General features: G+C 36.7%; 1 protein-coding gene across 2 annotated transcripts in view; it reads right to left on the reverse strand.

The window, feature by feature from the left end:
* Positions 1-2,039: 2,039 nt before the first annotated feature.
* Positions 2,040-21,941, reverse strand: part of grk5l (G protein-coupled receptor kinase 5 like) — a 48,077-nt gene continuing 28,175 nt past the window's right edge. The window contains exons 4-16 of one of the 2 annotated variants that reach the window (XM_057357198.1): positions 15,306-15,383; positions 15,107-15,204; positions 13,783-13,875; positions 13,203-13,266; positions 12,536-12,676; positions 11,065-11,255; positions 10,933-10,970; positions 10,765-10,854; positions 9,799-10,007; positions 8,876-9,013; positions 8,424-8,561; positions 6,602-6,733; positions 2,040-5,364 (exon numbers count right to left, since the gene is read on the reverse strand). In XM_057357198.1, coding sequence (XP_057213181.1) covers positions 5,281-5,364; positions 6,602-6,733; positions 8,424-8,561; positions 8,876-9,013; positions 9,799-10,007; positions 10,765-10,854; positions 10,933-10,970; positions 11,065-11,255; positions 12,536-12,676; positions 13,203-13,266; positions 13,783-13,875; positions 15,107-15,204; positions 15,306-15,383 — 1,494 coding nt within the window. In that variant the 3' untranslated portion in view covers positions 2,040-5,280. Of the gene's footprint in view, positions 5,365-6,536; positions 6,734-8,423; positions 8,562-8,875; positions 9,014-9,798; positions 10,008-10,764; positions 10,855-10,932; positions 10,971-11,064; positions 11,256-12,535; positions 12,677-13,202; positions 13,267-13,782; positions 13,876-15,106; positions 15,205-15,305; positions 15,384-21,941 lie in introns of both variants that reach the window. The other variant, XM_057357199.1, reaches the window with a different exon arrangement.

The following is a 21,941-nucleotide window of genomic DNA, read 5'->3' on the forward strand; positions in this document are numbered from 1 at the left end:
ACAGAAGCTTGGTGAGAAGGAGACAACTGTTGGTGCAATTATTTGGAAATAGAAGAAATACAAAATAACTATCAAATGCCCTTGTTCTGGAGCTCCCTGCAAGATTTCCCCAATGGAGTAAAGATGATCATGAGAAATGTTAAAGATCAGCCCAGAACTACACAGAAGAAGCTTGTTAATGATTTCAAGACAGTTGGGAACACAGTTAGCAAGCAAAACATTGGTGACACGCTATGCCACAATACATTGAAATCCTGAAGCACCCGCAAGGTCCTCATGCCAAAGAAGGCCCGTCTGGCTCGTCTGAAGTTTGACAATAAACATCAAAATGATTCAGAAAAGGTTTGGAGAAAGTGATGTGAGACCAAAATTGACTCGTTTTTGGAGGGAGAGAAATGCTGACTATGACCCTAAGAACACCATCCCTACAGAGAAGAACAGTGTTGGAAACATTCTGCTTTAGGGCTTTTTCTCTGCTACGGGTACAGGATGACTTAACTGCATTGAGGGGCTGAGGGACGGGCCCATGTACCGTAAAATCTTGGACGAGAACCTCCTCCCCTTAACTAGATCACTGAAGATGGGTCGTGGATGTTCCTTTAATATGACAAAGACCCAAAACATATTGCCAAGACAACCAAAGAGTGGCTTAAGGAGAAGCAGGGTCTCTAGACCCTAGTCCTATGGGAAATCTGTGAAGTTTGAATTTGCTGAGCGACAGCCAAGAAACCTTAAAGATTTACAGAAGAGTGGACTAATTGTATCCTGATTCCTGACACATGTGCAAACCTGGTGACCAACTATCAGAAATGTCTGACCTCTCTGCTTGAAGGGTTTCTCCACCAAGTACAAAGTTATTTTTTGTCGGGGATCAAATACTTATTTCACTGACTGAAATGCAAATCAATTTATAACCTTTATATAACATTTTTTCCCCTGATTTTTTTAATATTCTGTCTCTATCAGTTATAAACCCACCATAAAAATTATAGACCCTTCATTTCTTTGTAAGCAGGCAAACTTACAAAATCAGCAGGGGATCAAATACTTATTTCCCTCACTGTAATCAAAATACAAGCATGTCACATTTTATCTGTCTGTGAATTACCAAAGATTTCAGATTTATGATGAAAGCTACGCTATAAATATTTTATAAATACACTATATTTAATAAAAATACAAGCATGTTACATTTAATCTTTCTGTGTTTTACCAAAGATTTAAGATTTATCGTTTATTACGATGAACACTATGCTATAAATATTTTATAAATACATCGATTTAATCCAAAATACAAGCATGTCACAATGTATCTGTCTGTCTATTAATTGTTTATTAGGATGAACACTATGGGGCGGTTTCCCGGACAGGGATTAGTTTAAACCAGGACTAAGCCTTAGTCAAATTAGGACATTTAAGTAGTTTTTACAAACATACCTTACAAAAAACATGACTTGTGTGCATTTTGAGACAAAACAATGCTACTGATGTATTTTAAGATATGTCACTGCTAACTGTTTTCAGTGTAGACAGCTCTAACATTTACTTTAGTCTAAGACTAGTCATAAGCGTTGTCCGGGAAACCGCCCCCTTATGTGCTAAAATCTGTTTTCAAATACAATACATTTAATACAGAATAAAAGCATACAATGTCACACTTTATTTTTCTGTGTATTTTCTGTGTGAAAGGTTGTATTATCAGAAGGCTAACGTGTATTCATCGTTTATGATGATGAACACTATATTCTATAAATTTGTTATAAATATGCTATAATTCTGTTATAATACTATATTCTGATTCTGATAAATACATTTTTGAATGTATTTAAAAAAACATGTCTCATTTTATCTTTCTGTGTATTTAAAAAAAGGCTAACATCTAGTAAAGATCCATTACGATGAATGCTATAAATACTTAATAAATATACTTTGTCAAATTTTATCTTATTGTGTATTTAAAAAAGGTAGTAAAGATCTAAAAAGATGATGAATGCTATATGCTATAAATATGCTAAAAAGAACTACACAGTTATGTTCAGGCCAGCACAGGTTTTATTCAGAAGGACTTTGTCAGGTTTGGCTTCACATGCAATCAGCGTAGTACAACACTTCTCTTTAAAACGTGTGTGAGCATGTGTATTTGTGCCTGTTTACATTGTGTAAATGACCGGAGTGACACAAAGTGCAAACTGTATAATGGGCACTAACCTGGAATAGACTACTAAAAAGGAGGCACTTCATTGGGTTTTTTTCAGAATGTACTTAAAACTCTCTTCAAAACAAACAAAAAGAGTGAATCCAACAGGAGTTACGTCCTCAGTTTCAAAAGCCGACCTTCCTTTAGCCAGAAATGTCAGCTTGAACTCTCCAAATAAATACCACTTCCCTTTTAGTTTGGTCATTGTTTTAAAGGCAAGTTCCCTTTTATGCAGCAATTATGTCTGTCACCGCAAGGTAATCCGTCACATTGTTGTATGGAGAACATACAGGAAGTACAGAAGCAATGCATTGACTCTCAATTTCTAAACTTCACAGCTGTGTTACATTTCCTGTAGGTGCACGAAAAGGAAGACCCTTTACTTTGACCATAAACCTACTTAAATGCAGCAAACTATGTTAGTTTACTGCACTGCAACTCCTGAACTATAAAGGACGCCATGTAGGATCGAAGTATGTTGACAAACCTCTAAAATGGTGAACTTTTCCATTACATTACAACAGTGCTGTTAAACGATTAATCGCATCCAGAATAGAAGTTTGTGTTTACATAATAGTCGTATGTGTAGTGTGCATATTTATTTTGTATTAACAAACACATAGACATACATGTATATATGTATGTGCACATAAATACAAAATAAATATGCACAGTACACATACAACTATTATGTAAACACAAACTTTTATTCTGGATGCGATTAATCGCTATTAATCATTTAACAGGCCTTCGTCATAAAACAATACACTTCTTCATGATATAGAGCCATAAACAATTACTGAACGTTTATGCACCATATATAAATAATATGCACAGTTTTACCTCCAATTGCCAAAGTATCACGTATTAAACTTTGTCACAACTGATCCACTGAGGTAAGGCTCTCTCCAACCAGATACAGCAAAAATGAGGAATATTCCCTGTAATAGTACATAAAAATACTTCCAAACAGAAAAAGTTGGCCACACTTTTTCTTTAAATAGGGGTCCTGTCAGCTGAAACTGTCCACCGATCATTACAATAAAACCCATATGTGGGATATAGTCAACAGCATGGCAATCCTATACACAGACATCTTCACCTTCCACAGAGCAGCTGTTCACAAAGACACCGTCATCCAGACTCACTGGTCCCATTAAGTCAACCTTAGGTTTTCCAGAGAATGTGCAGTGCAAATCATGTAAAATGTTGTGATGCAGTGCAATATCCAGTTTTTACACACATTCCCAATGCGAAGGAGATGTGTGAACTCGTAAAACAGCGGTATCATATTGATATGGTTTCTCACTCGAAACCCTTCTTAGGAAGTCATTTAATGGCATAACTGCACATTTATGGTAAACATGTCAACGCATGACTGTAAATTACATGGCACCATACAGTATGTACTTGTGAAACAAGGTATTTGTCTTATAGATGTATTAATGAGGCACGTGAGGATTCACATGTTGGAATGGTACAGTAAATGCAAAGCTTATGAAGTTGAACATGGATTGTTGAGACATTAATATTATGACACAGCTAACTTTCCTTCTGAGTTTCCTTATAGTACGTTACTGATCAAACTACACATTCTTAAAGAAATTCATGACAAATACAAAGTTCTCTATGCATGGGAAGTAAATGTATTTGAATGGCTTTGTAAACTGAATTGTCATTATGTCTACACCGGTGAAGTTGTAGTTTTAAAATACTAATTTAAAAAGTAAGTACATGTGTATGAAAATTCCTGTGTGTCTGGTTTATTGCATGTGTGTTTTATAGTTCAGATTCATGTGAGATTAATAAATCATTCTGTTATCATTTATTCACCCTCAAGTTGTTCAAAATCTGTATATGACTCTTTCTTCTGTGAAACACAAAAGAAGATATTTCAAGAAATATCACAGTGGTTCAGTGTCCATACAATGGAAGTCAATGGAGGCCAGTGTTGTTTGGTTAGCAACGTTCTTCAAAATGTCTTCTTTTGCTTTCTGCAGACATTAAAAGACATACAGGTTTGAAACGACATGGGGGTGAATAAATAAAAAAATATCATTTTAAGATAAACTATCCTTTTTTTGTTTTGTTTTGTCTTCTTAAAGTGATAGTTCACCTAAAAATGAAAATTCTGTCATCCTTTACTCACCCTCAAACCTGTGTGACTTTCTTTCTTCCGCAGAACACAAAAAAGAACCCATTCACTTCTATTGTATGGACACAAAACCAATGCAAGTGAACGGGTGCCGGTTAACAAAATTCTTCAGATTATCTTTTTTTTGTGTTCTGCGGAAGAAAGTCATTAAGGGTTTGAGATGACAAGAGGATGAGGAAATGATGACAGAATTTTTATTTTGGGGTGAACTATCACTTTAAGCATGAGAGGTTTGTGTATCTTTGCGGTTTGGAGATGGACGAAGCCGTCAAATAAATAGTTTTCCAGCGACAACAAGAACATGCACATGACATGGGGGATGAAAGATGCAAACGCTTAAGTGATCTCAGATTCTCCTTGTGCTTTTAGGCCTCATTCTCTGAAACAAAATATGGCAAGAGTTACTCAAACACGAGTCATACTGTGACAAGCTCAATCTTTGGCCTGAGAGTATGCAAGGCAACGTACATTTCGGTGTGCAGATGGAGAAAAAGGAGGCAGAGGGAGGTGAAGAGTGAGTGTTTGTGAGCGTGTATGTAGTCTCTTAAATTCACTGTATTCCTTCCCAAAAACGAAATTTAAAAACCCCCTTCCCGTTCCCTGTGGAGGCCTTTCTTTGTCGATAAAATCCCCTGAATAATACAAGTTAATATTCTGTCATTGTCAGTGGCTCTTTACTGGTCCAGCAATCCTGAGGGAGCGCGAGTAGAGTAAAAGTTCTCCTTTCGGATAAATAGAGGTCTTTTCATCTCTGAACGAGAGTTCGTTTCGTCTCCTGTGCTCTCGGCAGAAGGTTAGCGTGGGTCCAGGCAGTGACCCTTCTATGGAGATCGGCCTTTAAAGGGCAGGAGAAGTTCTCTTCATTTCCTTCCGTCTTCTTTATCGCTCACGCATTTTTGTTCCCTGTAGTCCAGCAGCTGTCTGTCCACTAGGGGGCAGAGTTTGACATGGAGTCAACAGAGTGGACGCTGGAAGACGAGACCCGGCTGTGAGCGATGGTCACCTCTGGATGCTAAAACAGACAATCAGAGACAGAAGAAATCATTTAGTCAAGAACGTTTAATGATGTTCTCTTAAATAAAGATACGGGTAGTTGATATAAAATTTAAAGCAATGACTGCAAAGAACGATTTTACAGGCAACGTGTGTTATTTTTGTGCAACATGCACCGTCAAATTGAAATTGTTAAAATATTGACACTCTGTTTTCAAATAGGTTGTTTAAAGACTTTCATTGTATGGACAAACAGACTTACTCTGCTGGCTGGCTCAAACTAATGAACAGTGAGGTTTATATTGGTAATGCTAAATATCACAAGGCCTCATAGTATTCACACTTTTTTTCAGAGAAATCAATCTATAAATTGCTAATAGACAGCTCTGCATATATAACAGACATAAGTGAAATTTATTAAAGCTATTTTAGTTGAATAAAATTAAAACTTTGAAAGCCTTTCTGTTTATTGAAATCAACTAAAATATTGGCCTAAAAATGATTGGAAAAACCTAAACTTGTTGCCTCAGAAATAAACTGATATGTTTAAGGCACTAAACTTATAATAATAAACGAAAACTAAAATCAAACTAAACTGAAAATAAATTGATTTTATATACTGTAGCAACGTAAAAAAGTAAACAAATAACAAAATGACAAAAGCATAACAAAATTGCTAAAAATGTAACTAAAATTAACATAAAAACAAAAAATCTCAAAATAAAACTAAGAACAAAACTATAATAACTCTGGAGAAAAGCACTAAAAATATTTTACTCTTCTGTATACTATGTTCCATGTTTGATGTCATATTAATAGAGAAACTGCCAAGTGAGTGAGTACGTACTATTTTTTTTACATTATTTACACCACAGGACTATTTAAGATGCAAAACATTTGAATTAAAAATTGATATTTTTTAACATTTACATTAATGCATTTTGGCAGACGCTTTTATCCAAAGTGACTTACATTTCATTATACTATTTGTTTCCGATTATGTGCAATCCCTGGGATTGAACCCATGACCTTGGCATTGCTAGCACCATGCTCTTTGATACACACATAGTGTGTATGTAAATTTTAACTTAAAATCTTAAATAAATTGTCCACCAATTCTATTTTTCACAATTCATCGTCAACATGTTCTGCTCTACAACGAGCGTGTGGTGTCCTGATGGGGTGTTTAACCTGGTCTGTAGTTAACTATTGTGTTCTCTGGGGTGTTCCTCTGATGAGGTAGAGGAGATCCTCACATGTCTCCTAAAGATCCTGTCCAGCAGGCTACGCCGAGGAGGCTCGGGAGGCTGGTTCCAGTCCAGGTCAGGGGGCAGCGTCCCCTGGGGCCCGAATACATTAAGGTCATTAAAGCACTCAGTCTCGATCATCTGCAGCGAGGGAGGGGTGAAAGAATACATAAAGAGACACAAGGAATAGAGAGAGGAGACAAGTAGAAAGAAAACAAGATCAGTTTGATGATGGGTGGGGTCAAAATGCAAAATCATCTTTATTTTGTAATGTAAAACATCCGTAAATATGTATATCAGGTGCACATGTATAGCACTTACAGGGTTCCTACACATTTTCCATTTTGAAATTCCATACTTTTCCAGACTCAAACATACAGACTTCCCTGAAGATTTTTCAGACCATAATTAACATATAAAAGAGATGGTTTTAAAAATCTAACTGTTCACATATATATTAATATGATATTTTGCCAAATAATCAGTGGACTGTTATAGCTATACCTCATACATGTTAATAATCCCAAACCAAGACATGTTCGATGCACAACCTTTTATAATTGGAATTTAGTGCAATGTTAATAATTTGTCAAATTAAATAACTGTAAACCTTCAACCCAAAGCACCAGAAGGATTGGTGAAATATAATTCATTAATGAACATGAAAATATAACTTAAGTCCATTAACTTGGCTTCTTTCAAAATTTGACAACGTTCAATCCTGGCCATATGCAGGATTTTAGAAATAACGAGGTCCAAAAACGGAGTTTGTCCCAAACTAAAAAAATGATTTTCTTGAGCTACATATGTGCATTTTAGAACAATTGAGTGCAAATTAGATAACAATAGCTAAACCCTTGTCTGTCTTTTTATGTTTATCAGTGATGAGCAAACACATGGTCAGTTTCATATTTTTATACAAATATTACCAGATTGAAATACAATCAATCTTTCAAGAGTATTTGGGTTTGAAATGACAAATGTAAGTGCTATTCCTTTGACTTTTTGTGCAGCTACAGACATAGACATCAAATTACAAGAGTAGCAGATACTTGTTTTTTTATTTAAAAAAAAGTGTTATAATAATATAGAAAGAGAATTAACGAACAAGAATTCATTGATGCGTTTGAAATATTTGCAAATAATATTGTTGTTTTAATAGGCTAACCACAACCTATAAACGCACCTGAGTCAAATCCATGCAGTTTAGGATGAACTAGTGAAGGTCTGGTCATGTTTTTGTCTCATTTCAACATTTTCTAGTTTGCATTATTGGCTATTACAATCGGCCGTTTAGTCAGGTTCGTTATTTAAATTTTGACGCGTGTCAAGCACGTTCAAATTGGGAGTTTTATATTTTATTTTATATTTTAGAAAAATTGATAGGGAAATAGTCTGGAAACTAATCATTCTCTCCATACTCAATTTCCTTTTTTCCATACTTATCCAGACCTGGAAAACAATCTAATAAAAATCCATGCTTTTCCAAAACGTGTAGGAACCCTGCACTTAAAAGGGACAGTTCACCCAAAAATAAAAATGCAGATTATTTATTCACCCTCATGTCATTTCAAACCCGTATGACCTTCTTTATTCTGCAGAGCACAAAAGAAGATATTTTGAAGAACTTGGATAGCCAAACAACATTGGACCCCATTGACTTCCATTGTATGAACAAAAACCATTTCTCAAAATATCTTCTTTTGCGTCCCACAGAAGAAAGAAAGTCATAGAGGTTTTGAAAGACACGAAAGTGAATGAATGATGACAAAATGTAATATTTCCTCAATAACATTTATTCTTGCAGTTGTGTTTAAAAAAAACTTCATACCTCATTTTGCCATGGGATGGAGACACTTCCAGTGGCAAACTTGGAGTAGAAATCATTGTCTGTTTGGTCCAGATTGACACCTTTAACGGTGGAAAACTGCTCAATGTCCAGAACGTCTTTACAGTAGACAGCCCTGGGCTATGAAGGGAACAAAGAATAAAAAAATAAGCAAAAACCGTCACGAGACAAACTGGAAAAAAGTACAAACCTCACACTGTTTTCTTGCTCCTAATTTGTTTGACTTTTTCTTTAACGTGACGCAAAATGAGATATTTCGAAGAATGTCCAAGCTGATCTTTTTCATAAAAAGGAAAGAGCATGGTCACCATCCACTTTCATTGTCTAGATCAGCTTAAACATTGTGTTTCTAACTCCTTGTGTCACACATGCAAGAAACAAAGTCAAACAGGTTTAAATAGACATGATTTTACGTAAACCAAAAAGCAGCTCACGTCAGGCAAAAAGGAAGGTTCCAGAATGCCGGCCTCTAATCTCTTAAAGTTGATGTTCTTAAAGAAGGGGTGGGCTTTGACTCCGGCAGCTCCTTCCGACTGGCAGCCGAGCCTCTGCTTGGGATCTTTGGCTAACAGCTGTGGGACAGGAACCAGAGAGCAGCCAGACATGAGGAAACCAGGTTTGTACATTCTTTAAGAGTGGAATGTAACCTATTACACCACAGCCAAAGTTGGTCAGTGAAACATTAGGAAAATGAGGTTGCGTGCCAGATGGGACATTTAAACAGGGCAAACATCCTAGAATGATGGTCGGCGATCGCAAACCAGACATCACAAATCACAAAACCGCACGCTAGGGCCGAGCCAGGCTGGGAGCGTTGTGACATGGTTAAGATTAACATGGAGGCCGCATAACACACCACTGGGTTTTCATAAAAGGCAGCGAAAGGGATAGTTCGTCCAAAAATGAAAAATCTGTCATCATTTGAACACCCTCGTGTTTCTTTGCAACACAAAATCAGATATTTTGAGAAATGTCTTGGTGGTTTTGTGCCCATTTAATGGAAGTCAATGGGGGCCAATGTTGTTTGGTTACCGACGTTCTACAAAATATCTTCGTTTGTGTTCTGTATAATAAAGAAAGTCATACGGGTCAGACATGAGGGTGAGTAAATGATGACATCGCTTTCATTTTTGGATGAACTATTATTCCCCTTAAACAATACTGAGCCAAAGCAGAAAACAAGCACTACCAGCCAGAGAAATGAACCAGACAGACTCATCATTACCAGCTTTGTTCACTCAATCAATGAGCCTCTAAATCAGCCTCTATGGAGTGTTGAGCTTCTGCTTGTCCTCTGCTGCATCGTGTTGGATGGTGACCAGCACAGAGCCGTGTGTGTATGTGTGTGTGGCCTCACCATCCTGCAGATGGCTTTGGTGTCTTCAGAAAACTTGTCGCTGTACTCTTCTTCCTCCTCCTGCACCCTCTTCTCCACCTCTTCCCTCTTCACTCGTTCTTTGCGAGCGCGGAAAGGCGACCGCCCGGCGGTCATCTCGTAGATGAGACAACCCAACCCCCACCAGTCCGGACTCATGCCATACCGCTCATTATTGATCACCTCTGGAGCTGGACATCAATACAGAGGCAAAAATCATTTTCATATGAACAGTTCAGCCAAAAATGTAAATTTTGTCTTCATTTACTTGCTTACAATGTAAGCGGATGGTGACCCACTTCTCAAGCTTCAAAAGGACGCAAAGGCGTCAGTAAACTCCATGCGATTTCTGCTGTATATTTGGCGGGTGTTCGTTTACAACCCTGTATATACAGCCTCAGAAAAAATTAAGAGACTGTTTCAAAATTATTTTCAGTTTTTCTACATTTACTATTTATGTGTGTTTAGCTAAAATGATCATTTTTGTTTTATTCTGTGAACTACTAACAATATTTCTCCCAAATGTTTAATAAAAATATTGTTTCTATTTGCATTTATTTGCAGAAAATGAAAACTGGAGAAACAGGTCAAAATAACAGAAAAGATGCTCTGGATATTTTCAGAAAACATGTTCATATTCACTTTTAGGCATACAACAGTAATGTTTGTACATGTATTTAGGAAAAGTTCAAAAAAATTTTTTTTTATGTGATAACTTGGATTTTTATCACAGTTTTCACACGTCTTGTCATGCTGTCAGTCTTTCACCTTGCTGTTGGGTGACTTTATGTCATTTCTGAGGTTTGATTTTGTATCAATTTAACAGACACTGGACTGGAATGACCACGATACATCTAGAAATGCTGCTTAAATGAAAATCTGGAATGGTCTCTTCATTTTTTCCGTGGCTGTGTTTACAAATAGGTCAAGCTTTGGAATATTACTTACCCATGTATCCCACTGTCCCCACTCGGCCACGGATCTGTTCTCCATCAGGCACTTTAATGGCCAGCCCCAGGTCTGAGATCCGGATGTGACCTATAGGATTACATAAGGATGATGAACAAACACGAGCAAACCAAAATATCACACCATCAAAAAAGTGACCTGACTTACCGTTATCATCTAAGAGTATATTTTCTGGTTTTAAATCCCTGGAATGATAAAATGACAATGTTCATTACTTAGCTGCTATGAATTCATGATGCTACAAGGTCGTGTCACTCCAGACGTTTGCATTTCGCTCACCTGTAGACGATAGACTCTCTGCTGAGATGTTCCAGACCACAGCAGATCTCAGCAGCGTAGAACTGCACACGCTCTTTCTCGAATCCCGGGGTTCCCATGTTATAGATGTGGAACTTCAGATCGCCGCCGTTCATGATGGTCAGCACCAGACACAGGGCGTCTTTGGTCTCGTATGCGTATGCTAAACTCACCTAAGGAAAGAAATATGATTGCAAAAATGACAGAAAGATGATGTCTTTAAAATGTTAAAGTCGTTTCATCCCATTCTAACAAACTGCAATAATCACATGTTCAGGTGCAACTTAGCTTTCATTTCAAATATCCATATATTTGGATCAATGTACAGAAGGTAAAGAGTTATACTCATGGTTTAGTGAATATACTGTAAATGTAAGAAAAGGAGGATATAGTGAAAGCGTGAGAGAAAGCAGGACTGGACAGAGGCGTTGTTTACATCAGTATTGAGCAGCTCAATCACAAGTGGACTGGACACATGTGACCACATCACATTAGTAGCGTGAATGCTAATGTGTCACATGCAACATAAAAGGACCGTCTAACAAGAGAAACAAGCCATCATTGTGCCAAAAGTGGCGTTTAAAACTTTGCAAACTAGGCAACATCCACCAACTGCATGTGTTCTGTGTTCATATAATCAAATTTAATAATATGGCAAATGATTAATCGTGATTAATCGCCTCCAGAATAAAAGTTTGTGTTTACATAATAAATGTCCATGTACTGTGCATATTAATTTTGTATTTGTCAAAACAAAAACATACATATACATGTATATACATTTTGGAAATATTTAAATGTATTTATTTACATTACAATAAATAAACGTTTATTCATTTTTATAATAAATGTCCGTGTACTGTGCATATTAATTTTGTATTTGTCAAAACAAAGACATACACATACATGTATATAAATTTAGGAAATATTTAAATGTATGTATTTACATTACAATAAATAAAAATTTATTCATTTTTATATTAAATGTCTGTGTACTGTGCATATTAATTTAGTATTTGTAAACACAAAAGCATACACATACAGTACATGTATATAAATGTAGGACATTTTTAAATGTATTCATTTATATTTACCAATGATTGAAATATATAATTATTAATTTTTATATTAAATGTCTATGTACTGTGCATATTAATTTTGTATTTGTACACAAAAAAAACATACACATAAATGTATATACATTAAGGACATTTTCAAATGTATTTATTTATATTTACCAATAATTGAAATATATAAACATTTTTATATTTTATATTTTTCATAAATGTATACATTAATATAATATATACTTATATATTGTATATATTCATAAATATATACAAAGTGAATAGGCACAGTACACAGACATGTATTATGTAAACCCAAACTTTATGTTATGATAAAGAAAAGCGTGATAATGTGAAAAACGAATCATTACAAAGATTCTACTTACCACAAACCTGCTGTTGACCTTCTCAAGAATCTGTTTCTCATTGAGAGCCATGGCCTCCCCCTTCCTCTTCTTTATCCTTTTCTTCTCCAGCTTTTTGCAGGCATACATTTTACCTGTGGCTCTCACCTGGCATGCACACACCTGGCCACAGAAAGACATGTATTACAATTATTATTATTATAAATATTCTTTTTATTCTGTACACCCCATTTACACAGAAAAGAGACTGTGCAAACACTGTTTGCTATTTAAGTACCATTTAGGGGTAGAACATCTGTAATACCACAACAATAGACTGGCATAATAAATAAATGTAGCATTATTTTTGATCCAACATGATTAAATAATAAAAATAAATAAATGCATAGTAACATCAGAAAAGGGAAATAGAGAAAAATTATAGAGCATTTATTGATCCCATATTGAAAATGTATCAAATGTGTATTGACTGTACGATTTGTAAAAAAAAAAACTGTCCATCTCATCTCCTGGAAGTTCTTTTATTCAAGCAACCTGACTAAACTTGTTTTCCAGCTCTGTGTGTAACATGCACGAGGAAATGAATGGTAGGGATGAAAACGGAGAGCTATTGACAGTAAGACACAGTACACACAGACAGTCATAATAAATAAAACCACAGCTCATCACTTTTTAAGAATGTCCTCACCTCTCCGAAGCCTCCTTTCCCCAAAACTCTATACTGCCGAAACGTGTCTTTCGTGATGGGCTGTCTGGAAACGAAACCATGACATCTCGCATCAAACAGGAAACACAAAACTGCAATTTTCACATTTAGGTCGCAGCTACAGTATATAACTGAATGAAGTACAAGCTCATGTAGTCAATCGCAGCCAAACAAAGCCTTCTAACAGTTGTGTGTGTTTACAATTTTGATATAGTCCGCTAATGGAACGCTGTTTATAAATCTGATATCTGCCATACACTAACAGTAACTTGATCTTTTCATAACCCAAACATGATTTTTTTTCTGACTAGCTGCTCTCCGCCTTTAACAGTTATATAGAAAAGTAATTGAACAGATTAGTGTCTGAACTTCCTCCAGCTGAACAGAAACATATTAACATAATTCAATTCAATTGGTTGTTAGATCTGATCTTAGAGACTTTTTATACTGTCATTTCGCAAGCAGGTTGCTATATAGCAATCAACATCGGTTGCTATAGCAACTACGTAAGCCATCATTGCGATGCCAAGAGACATTCTACATAAAGAAGTATGCAACCAACCTTTCCAGCATCTTCCATTGAAGGAAGCGGTCGAAGTACATACTGTTCTGATAGTCGGAGAAAGGAACACCACTCAAGTAGTCATGAAGAGCTCTGTCAGATGAAACACAACATGCAAATCACAGATGCCTTCGTTTGAGTAAACAGTACAAAGGTCTGAAACTAAAATCAAGAACAGCCAATCTCTTAAAACCAGCTTGTAGCATACACTAGTATACACTGTAGTATTCAATTCAATTTTATTTATATAGCGCTTTTTACAATGTTTCAAACAAAACAAAAAGAAAAACACAGAAAAAGGTAAAATACAGTACAGTACATGGTATAGAAAGAGTAATAGAGCGTTCCCACCAAACGCGACTTGCGCGAATAAATCGCGATATTCGCGCGTAGTTGGACGCTTGAACATTTTGAGTTTACTCGCTTCATTCGCGAGTGAAATTCGCTTCATTCGCGCGTGAAATTCACTTCACAACAGACGCGAATTCGCGTCATGGGAGGGTCTTCTGCCAGGCGGCTCCAGTCTCGTGTATATCTCAAATTGAGTAAAGAGCGTTTTTTACAATTTAGCAGATTGTCCGACCTCCTCACTAACTTTCTTCCAAACAAGATCCTTTTTATTCCTGTTTCGATAAAAGTAAGATGATGTATCGTACAGCTCCGGGTATCCACATAGAGCGACGATGATTTTGTCCACCATTGTCGTTTCGCTCGCTACGTCATAACGTCACTACTAGAGCAAGCTCCTGATTGGTTAACGCGGCGTGAATTTTTGCCAAAGTTCAGATTTTTCAACTCGCGCGTCACATGCCTGAAACGCGTCATTCGCACGAATCGCGTCATTCGCGCTGCCTCATTCGCGTAAATCGCACCGCAGGATGTCCTATCGCGTCTTTGCATTGACTTAACATGTAAATCACTTGCGCTTAACGCTTCATTCGCGTTTGGTGAGAACGTAGCTTAAGAAAGAACCCTGAGCTAATGCGATATCAGCAGTCTCCCGGTGAGCAAGCTAACACGGCCCAGTGGTGAGGAACCCAAACTCCAATGATAAATAAATGGAGAAATAAACCTAGGGAGAAACCAGTGTAACTCTGACATGTTACAGCTGCTCTTGGATTTAAAGTTACTAGTAAAATGTAAATGTTTTTTATTAGTGAGGAGAGCATATTAGTTGTGATTTGTTACATTTATATTTGTTTGACGCCGTTTAAGTTAAGACTGCTTTTGCGACCAATATCAAACAACAGAGGAGCGTTCAGTGTGGTGTTGAAGTTTGGCAACTGACAACATTTTTTTTACTAAATAAGTGTTTGTGTCTTACTTGCGACAGTCACAGAAGATCTCCTTGCAGGCGCTCACTTCTAGATTTTCTCTGCATATCTCAGCAAGACCTTCGGCTACATCCACACACTCAGGGGACTGTGAGAGAAACAAAATCCTCTCCGGTTACTAATGCACACAAGCGCACTTAAGATCCAAAGTCAACACGCACACAACTGTAAAGTTAAGCCGATTCACACCTGCTTGGTGAGAAACGTCTTGATGATCTCATCTCCTCGACTCTTTCTCTTCTCATCTGGCATCACCTCGTAGTCCTCCTGAACGACCAGATACAAACAGAGATGATTCTTGACGACCAGTTATATATAAACGTAGGGACAAACAAACCGTAAAATAAGCCAAATCGAAAACGACACCACTTGTAGGTTAACGTAATGATTCTCATTTAGAAGCGAATGAAATACTTGTCATCCTCTGATGAAATATGCATGGGGCATTTAATATTGAATAAGATAAATTATTCAATTTAATCAAATTATCATCAAATAAAATTCAACAAACTGATTATTGAATACAATTATTATACGATAAATAAATAAAAAAAGATAATATTGATGTAAATTCATATTCATATAAAACTATTAAAATATAAATAGTAGGGCTGTCAAACGATTAATCGCGATTAATCGCATCCAGAATAAAAGTTTTTGTTTACATAATATATGTCTGTGTACTGTGTATATTAATTTTGTATTTATTAACACAAAAACATAAACATACATGTATTTATTTATATTTACCAATAATTGAAATTATAAATAAACGTTTATAAAAAAGAATATTGTATATTTTCCTTAAATTTATGCATGTATGTGTATGTTTATTAATTCAAAATTAATATGAACACTACACAGACATATATTATGTAAACACAAACTTTTATTCTGGATGCGATTAATCGCGATTAATCGTTTGACAGCCCTAATAATAGTTACATTATTAGCCACAAGCTAGACCAATAAACAAACACAGACTGGAAATTAACTTCGGGTCACGCCCGTGCATCCCATGAAACCGTCTATACCTATTTTTAAAGTCATTTATCTAGAATTTTCTGAAAGTCCGTTCATGCAAACCGTCACACCATCATTTCAATGAATTTTTTTCGTTGCAATTATTCCATTTCAGACAAACCCGCCCCCACTCAGCTCATAAAATAAACTGTGTGAGGTCCAAACTAAGCTGCAGTGAGGACCAAACCTCAAATACCCAACCATCCAAGACACACGTAGACCAGACTTTGAGCCCAAAGTCAAAAATCGCAACGATAATGAAACCGAGACAGACCGCAGTGTATAAATTAAACTCGCATCATTGTTCAACACTGGAAAACCGAAACTACGTCCAAAGATTACACAATCGTCACCTCCAATTCTGACGTATCTATTTCTATATGCTGAATGAGGAGAAACATCATGTAATTCTGTCTGCCAGTGATTACACAATGAATGAGCTACACAGTCTAGCGCATCCTTTCCCTAAGGGCCGTAAATGTGCCCGTGTGTGTGTGCGGGGTTAACACTCGATGACACCCTCATCAACACCCCGTACAGCCCTCATGCTCTGTGGATCCCATTACGTAAGACTAACCATGAGACCACCTGCCCCACTCTCAGTTCCTCCACCGATGATGTAAACACACACATACACCAACGAACACACACACACCACACCAAAGCATATGCATCCGCAAATAGGTTTTCACACAAATCAAGCGTCCGCATATGCGTCACACCGTATGGGACGAGAGGCGCGTACACATATGCTTAATAACCCACTGTGTGTGACTTCAGGTTGCTTGGTAACCGGCCAGTCAACACGGCAGGATTCCGTAAGGTCCCGGAGCGCCACAGCACAGATCAGCAGCGTCACTAAATACACTGAACGTCATTACATGGTGGGGGACTGCGTGTGCGTGTGTGTGCACACCGCGTCTCCACACATATGCCGGTATGATTTCCATTCCCCTGAACACATTTGGCAACCCCTCCGATGGAAGATTTAAAATAGTTCAGCGAGTAATGACGGAGGAAAGGAATGCTGAAAAAAAGTCGGGCTCTTTCGAAGCGCATTTGAAGTGATGTTGAGCACCGTAGAAGATCAATGAATTACTTCGTAAAACTTGCGTATATTATTTCAATCGTAAATAGTTCTTTATGAGCCCAATGAAGAGCACTTCATGAACTGTAATTCTTTTCTCAACTTGACTCTATCTTGGCTAAGTTTGTTGAATACAAAAGGAGCTTTACATATTTTGACGTACGGTCCCTTCTGCCATTCTTTGTTTTCATTGTGCACTTTTTAAAAGTGTGGATTTTTTTCAGGGCCATTAAAGTGAGTTTATTCATGCAATTATTTAATTTGACATTATAATGTTCTGTACAATATATTGTGTACATGAATCAAATAAATAGGGGGTTTTACCTTTTTGCGATGAAATTGAACTATAGTTGACAGACACAAAAATTAAGAGACAATTCCAAAATTATTTTTGGTTTTTCTAAATTTACTCTTCATAGGTAAAATGGTCATTTTTGTTTCATTCTGTGAACTCCTAACGATATTTCTCCCAAATGTCAAATACAAATATTGTTTTGATTTGCATTTATTTGCAGAAAATGAAAACTGGAGGAACAGGTCAAAGAAAAAGAAACAAGTTCACGTTCACTTTGAAGCAATATGACAGTTATATTTGTACATGTATTTAGGAAGTTCTAACATATTTTTTTATGTGATAACCTGGATTTTTATGACAGTTTCCATGTGTCTTGTCATGCTGTCCGTCTTTTACATTGCTGTTGGATGACTTGAAATTCAACACACACAGGACTGGAATTGCCACAATACATGTATTAAAGCTGAATAAATGAAAACTTGGAATGGTCTCTTAATTTTTTCCGCAGCTGTATATAAAAATATGCTATATTTAGACGGTCAGATGACTATCGGTCAGTGGCAAAAAAAGTTTAGAAAAACTAGACTTGAAATGTTTTACATTATCTCATTTAATTTTTTGAAATGACTCTTGTAGACAACAATATAATTGTGCAACGCTATAATTTCTTTCATTAGAAAACAAAAATTGCAATATTTTTTTTAAAAGTCAAAATTATTTTCTGTCGTTATTGACATTATGTCATGAATTGATGATTGATAAACTTGCACTGAATCTTAACTGTATTATTATTACGACTGTAACCGTTACAGTAGATTGCGACATGCAGTTAGAATTGCAGCTCTGCTTCAGTCATCTTCCAATGGGAAATGCTGGAATTTGCTAGGGAATTTACCATGCCTACATGTTAAAGGTCACAGCATGGAAAAACACAGCAAATACAAACACTCACAATCCCACACACACACACACACACACACACACAGAACTCCAACCATAATAGTGGTTTGAGAACGGACATACGTCAGTGGATCTGAATGGTACAGTACAGCGAGCAGGCCAAAACAAATGGCTGACTGCCTGTGACTCGGGGGAACTGTGCCAATCTGATTTGTGTGTGATAAATAAAATCGTACTGTTCTGTCTCCGCCATGATGGAAAAACAAAATCTGGCCCAAAAGGGTCAGCGATATGCATATAATCATTCCGATTTCTTCTTAACACATTAGCTGAAACAGTGTGAAGAATCTACTTAGCCTACATTTTTTCCTCGTCTCGCAAACACAGAGACACATTCACAGACGTCACACAGTGAAGACACAGACAGGTCTGTCTAATTCTCCACAACAACTGAGATCCTGCTACTTTATGACGTCAAAGCAGACCTCAAGCCCCCCGGGTCTTTCCTTATGGTGCTTGCACAAGCACACACACTCTTCGTACAGCACATATGCATACATCAAATACACTGCAACATCTTTTCCTCATTTCATTTCATTCAGTCTGCTGTTTAAGGTCAGATCTAGAATCAATTTTGATTGATTGACAGAGGCCTACGAGTAGTTAAGTTTGGGCCACATAACGTTTATGTTGTTGCTGCCTAAACCGTCTATAAATGCTAATAATAAGCACGGTTATTATCAGTGTTTGGGGTAACGCGTTACAAGTAATGTGCGTTACGTAATAAGAGTACTTTTTTAAGTAACGAGTAATGTAACGCAGTTACTTTATAAATTTACATATCAATACTTTGTTTTTCAAGTAACTCGAGTTACTTTTCAGTCTAATCATTGATTTATATGAAAAAAATTTAACTGCAGAAGTGAAATTCTGAAATAAAAGTAGTGTAGACATGATCGCTAGTCAGACATAGGCAGTGTTGCCATGTCTGCAGTGCTGCAGTGTTCCGGCTTCATTTTTGTTACGCAAATCTGGCAACCGTTGACACAGCGATGGGAGGCGAGAGCTCAGATGCGAAGCTATAGTGTGGCCGCACTCGCCACCATGGACAAAATGCCTGCAAATGCCGGTCATGCTCAATAGATAACTGTCAGATCGTGATATTAGCGCGAGTCATGAGTCGCAACAGTAATCAATTGTCCTGCAAATGCCGGTCATGTTTGGAAGATAACTTTCAGATCGCGAAATTAGCGCAAGTCATGACGCAACAGCAATCAATGGTCTCATGCCTCGTGAATGTAAACATAAGCTGTGTTCGACTGTTTGTGGCGCTGCATGCACAGACAGATCTGCAGATTTAAATGGGCATGGTCACAGTTAGAAGAAGGGTTGGGGAGTGGGCGGAGCACTGAAGAATGAGAGGAAACAACTGTCATCTGTTAGTCTCCTCACCAAATACCAGCATATATACAACATAATATGTTAAATGTCATTTTCCCCTCAAAATAATATTATATAATATTAGTAGGGCTGTCAACGTTAACACGTTGCTTTGACGCGTTCAATGAAGATAGACAGCTTCTAAACTGTGGGACGCGGCAAAACGCAACGCGAGGTCCAGTCTGGTGTAAACAGTCATGGGCTGAAGGCAGAGGTGGGTAGTAACGCGCTACATTTACTTCGTTACATTTACTTGAGTAACATTTTGGAAAATATGTACTTTAAGTAAAATTGAAAGTGTGTACTTTTACTCTTACTTGAGTAAATTTCTAATAGAAAATCTGTACTTTTACTTCGTTACATAACTTACATTGCGTGACGTTCCTTCGTTCCTTCATTTTAAAATATGCTTTTTAAAACGCGTTGTTTATTTCAAGGTTGTCGTCTCTTTTTACGGGCATTCCCGAGTGATCGATTCTTTTGAGTCGATTCTTTTGAAAGCATTAATTGAACAATGGGCAAAACCATTTGAATAGGCTAATGAATCAGTTCAAATGATTTGTTCAGTTCGCAGCACGATCTGAATCATCTGAAGCAGGATTACTCACTCCTCGTAGCGCGAAACTTAAGAACACGCAGAACACAAAGAGCGTTGGATGAAGTGGATATTAATCTATATCTATACAATCAAAACTGCAAATGTGTCATATTGTTTGCCAGCCATGATAAATGCCCGCCATATGCGCGCACCCGCGCGACCTGTTCGTCAGACACCGCAACATGCGCGTTACCTGTCAGACACAGAGACGTGGGCTTGCAGAAATATACATTTGAAGAACAGAAGGAAGAAAACTTATTGATGGGCGTGTGGTTCACTGTTTACTGTTTGTTTACAAGTAAGAGCGTTTCACAATACACACGTGACACAACACGAGAAAAAATGAGCTTTGTTCAAAAATGTGTATTTCATTTAAGAGAGCACTGCAGATGCTCTAGATCATCTTAGGAAATGCTCTGAGTTTAGTTCATGCTTTAGTTTGACATGGTCTATTATTCTAAATAAGTTGTGTAAACTACATTGACATCAGGACTAGATGAAATTTACAGAAATGCTCGTCTCTTCTGTGTTTGTCTATTCTTTAGTCTCTCTAGTATATTGCAAAGATATCTGCTTATGATAATAAAAATATTTATTAAAACATTGGCGTTAATATTAATTTTATGTAGTAGGCCTATATAATAAGATACAAAGTAACTAAGTAACTAGCTACTTGAGTAGTTTTTTCATTGCATACTTTTTTACTTTTACTCAAGTAGTTTTTAAAATAGTGACTTTTACTTTTACTTGAGTAACAATTTCTCTAGTTACTTGTACTTTTACTTGAGTAAAGATTTTGGCTACTCTACCCACCTCTGGCTGAAGGTTGCGTCGGTGAATCTCTGTCAGACAGCGCATCCGTGTTAAGTTCTCTTTCGTACTTGAATGGATAAAACCATACAAGATTATGTCAGAAAGCCCGTTTTGTCTAGCATTTTCCTAAGCAAGACTTCAAAGTGTAAAATAAAATCTTAAATGAATGCAAAGAGTTGTGAAAATGGGAGTGCGGTGAGGGTCAGATCTGCGTACTGAGACAGCTCTTAAAGGGGCCACGTTCTTAAACGTGCTGCTGTGACTCCTGTCACTAATTTTAATCAAAGAACAAAATAAAAGAAGAAATCAATGTGATTTTGTAGCTTTAATGAGAATTCTTCTGCATTTAATCTATAATTTAGCATTAAAGACTGTAAAGTGTTTGAGAACTTCCTTCAATTTCTGTATATTTCAAGATAGCTCTCAATTATATTGTTGAATGGCTATAATTAATGTTAAAATAATCAATTTAATAGAGACATCAGTTACAGTACTAATATCAAAATGTTTTCTTTCATTCATAAAATGACGCTGTTAAAGAAATATGTTGTTTCTACATCAATTTGAAGATTAAATGTGAAATTATTAAAATGTAAAAATATATTTTAAAATATTATTGTTATGTGCAATTAATCGTGATTAATCACAGAAAATGTGTGATTAATCCGA

Source organism: Triplophysa rosa, linkage group LG17 (genome assembly GCF_024868665.1).
Source record: "Triplophysa rosa linkage group LG17, Trosa_1v2, whole genome shotgun sequence".
Lineage (NCBI taxonomy): Eukaryota > Metazoa > Chordata > Actinopteri > Cypriniformes > Nemacheilidae > Triplophysa > Triplophysa rosa.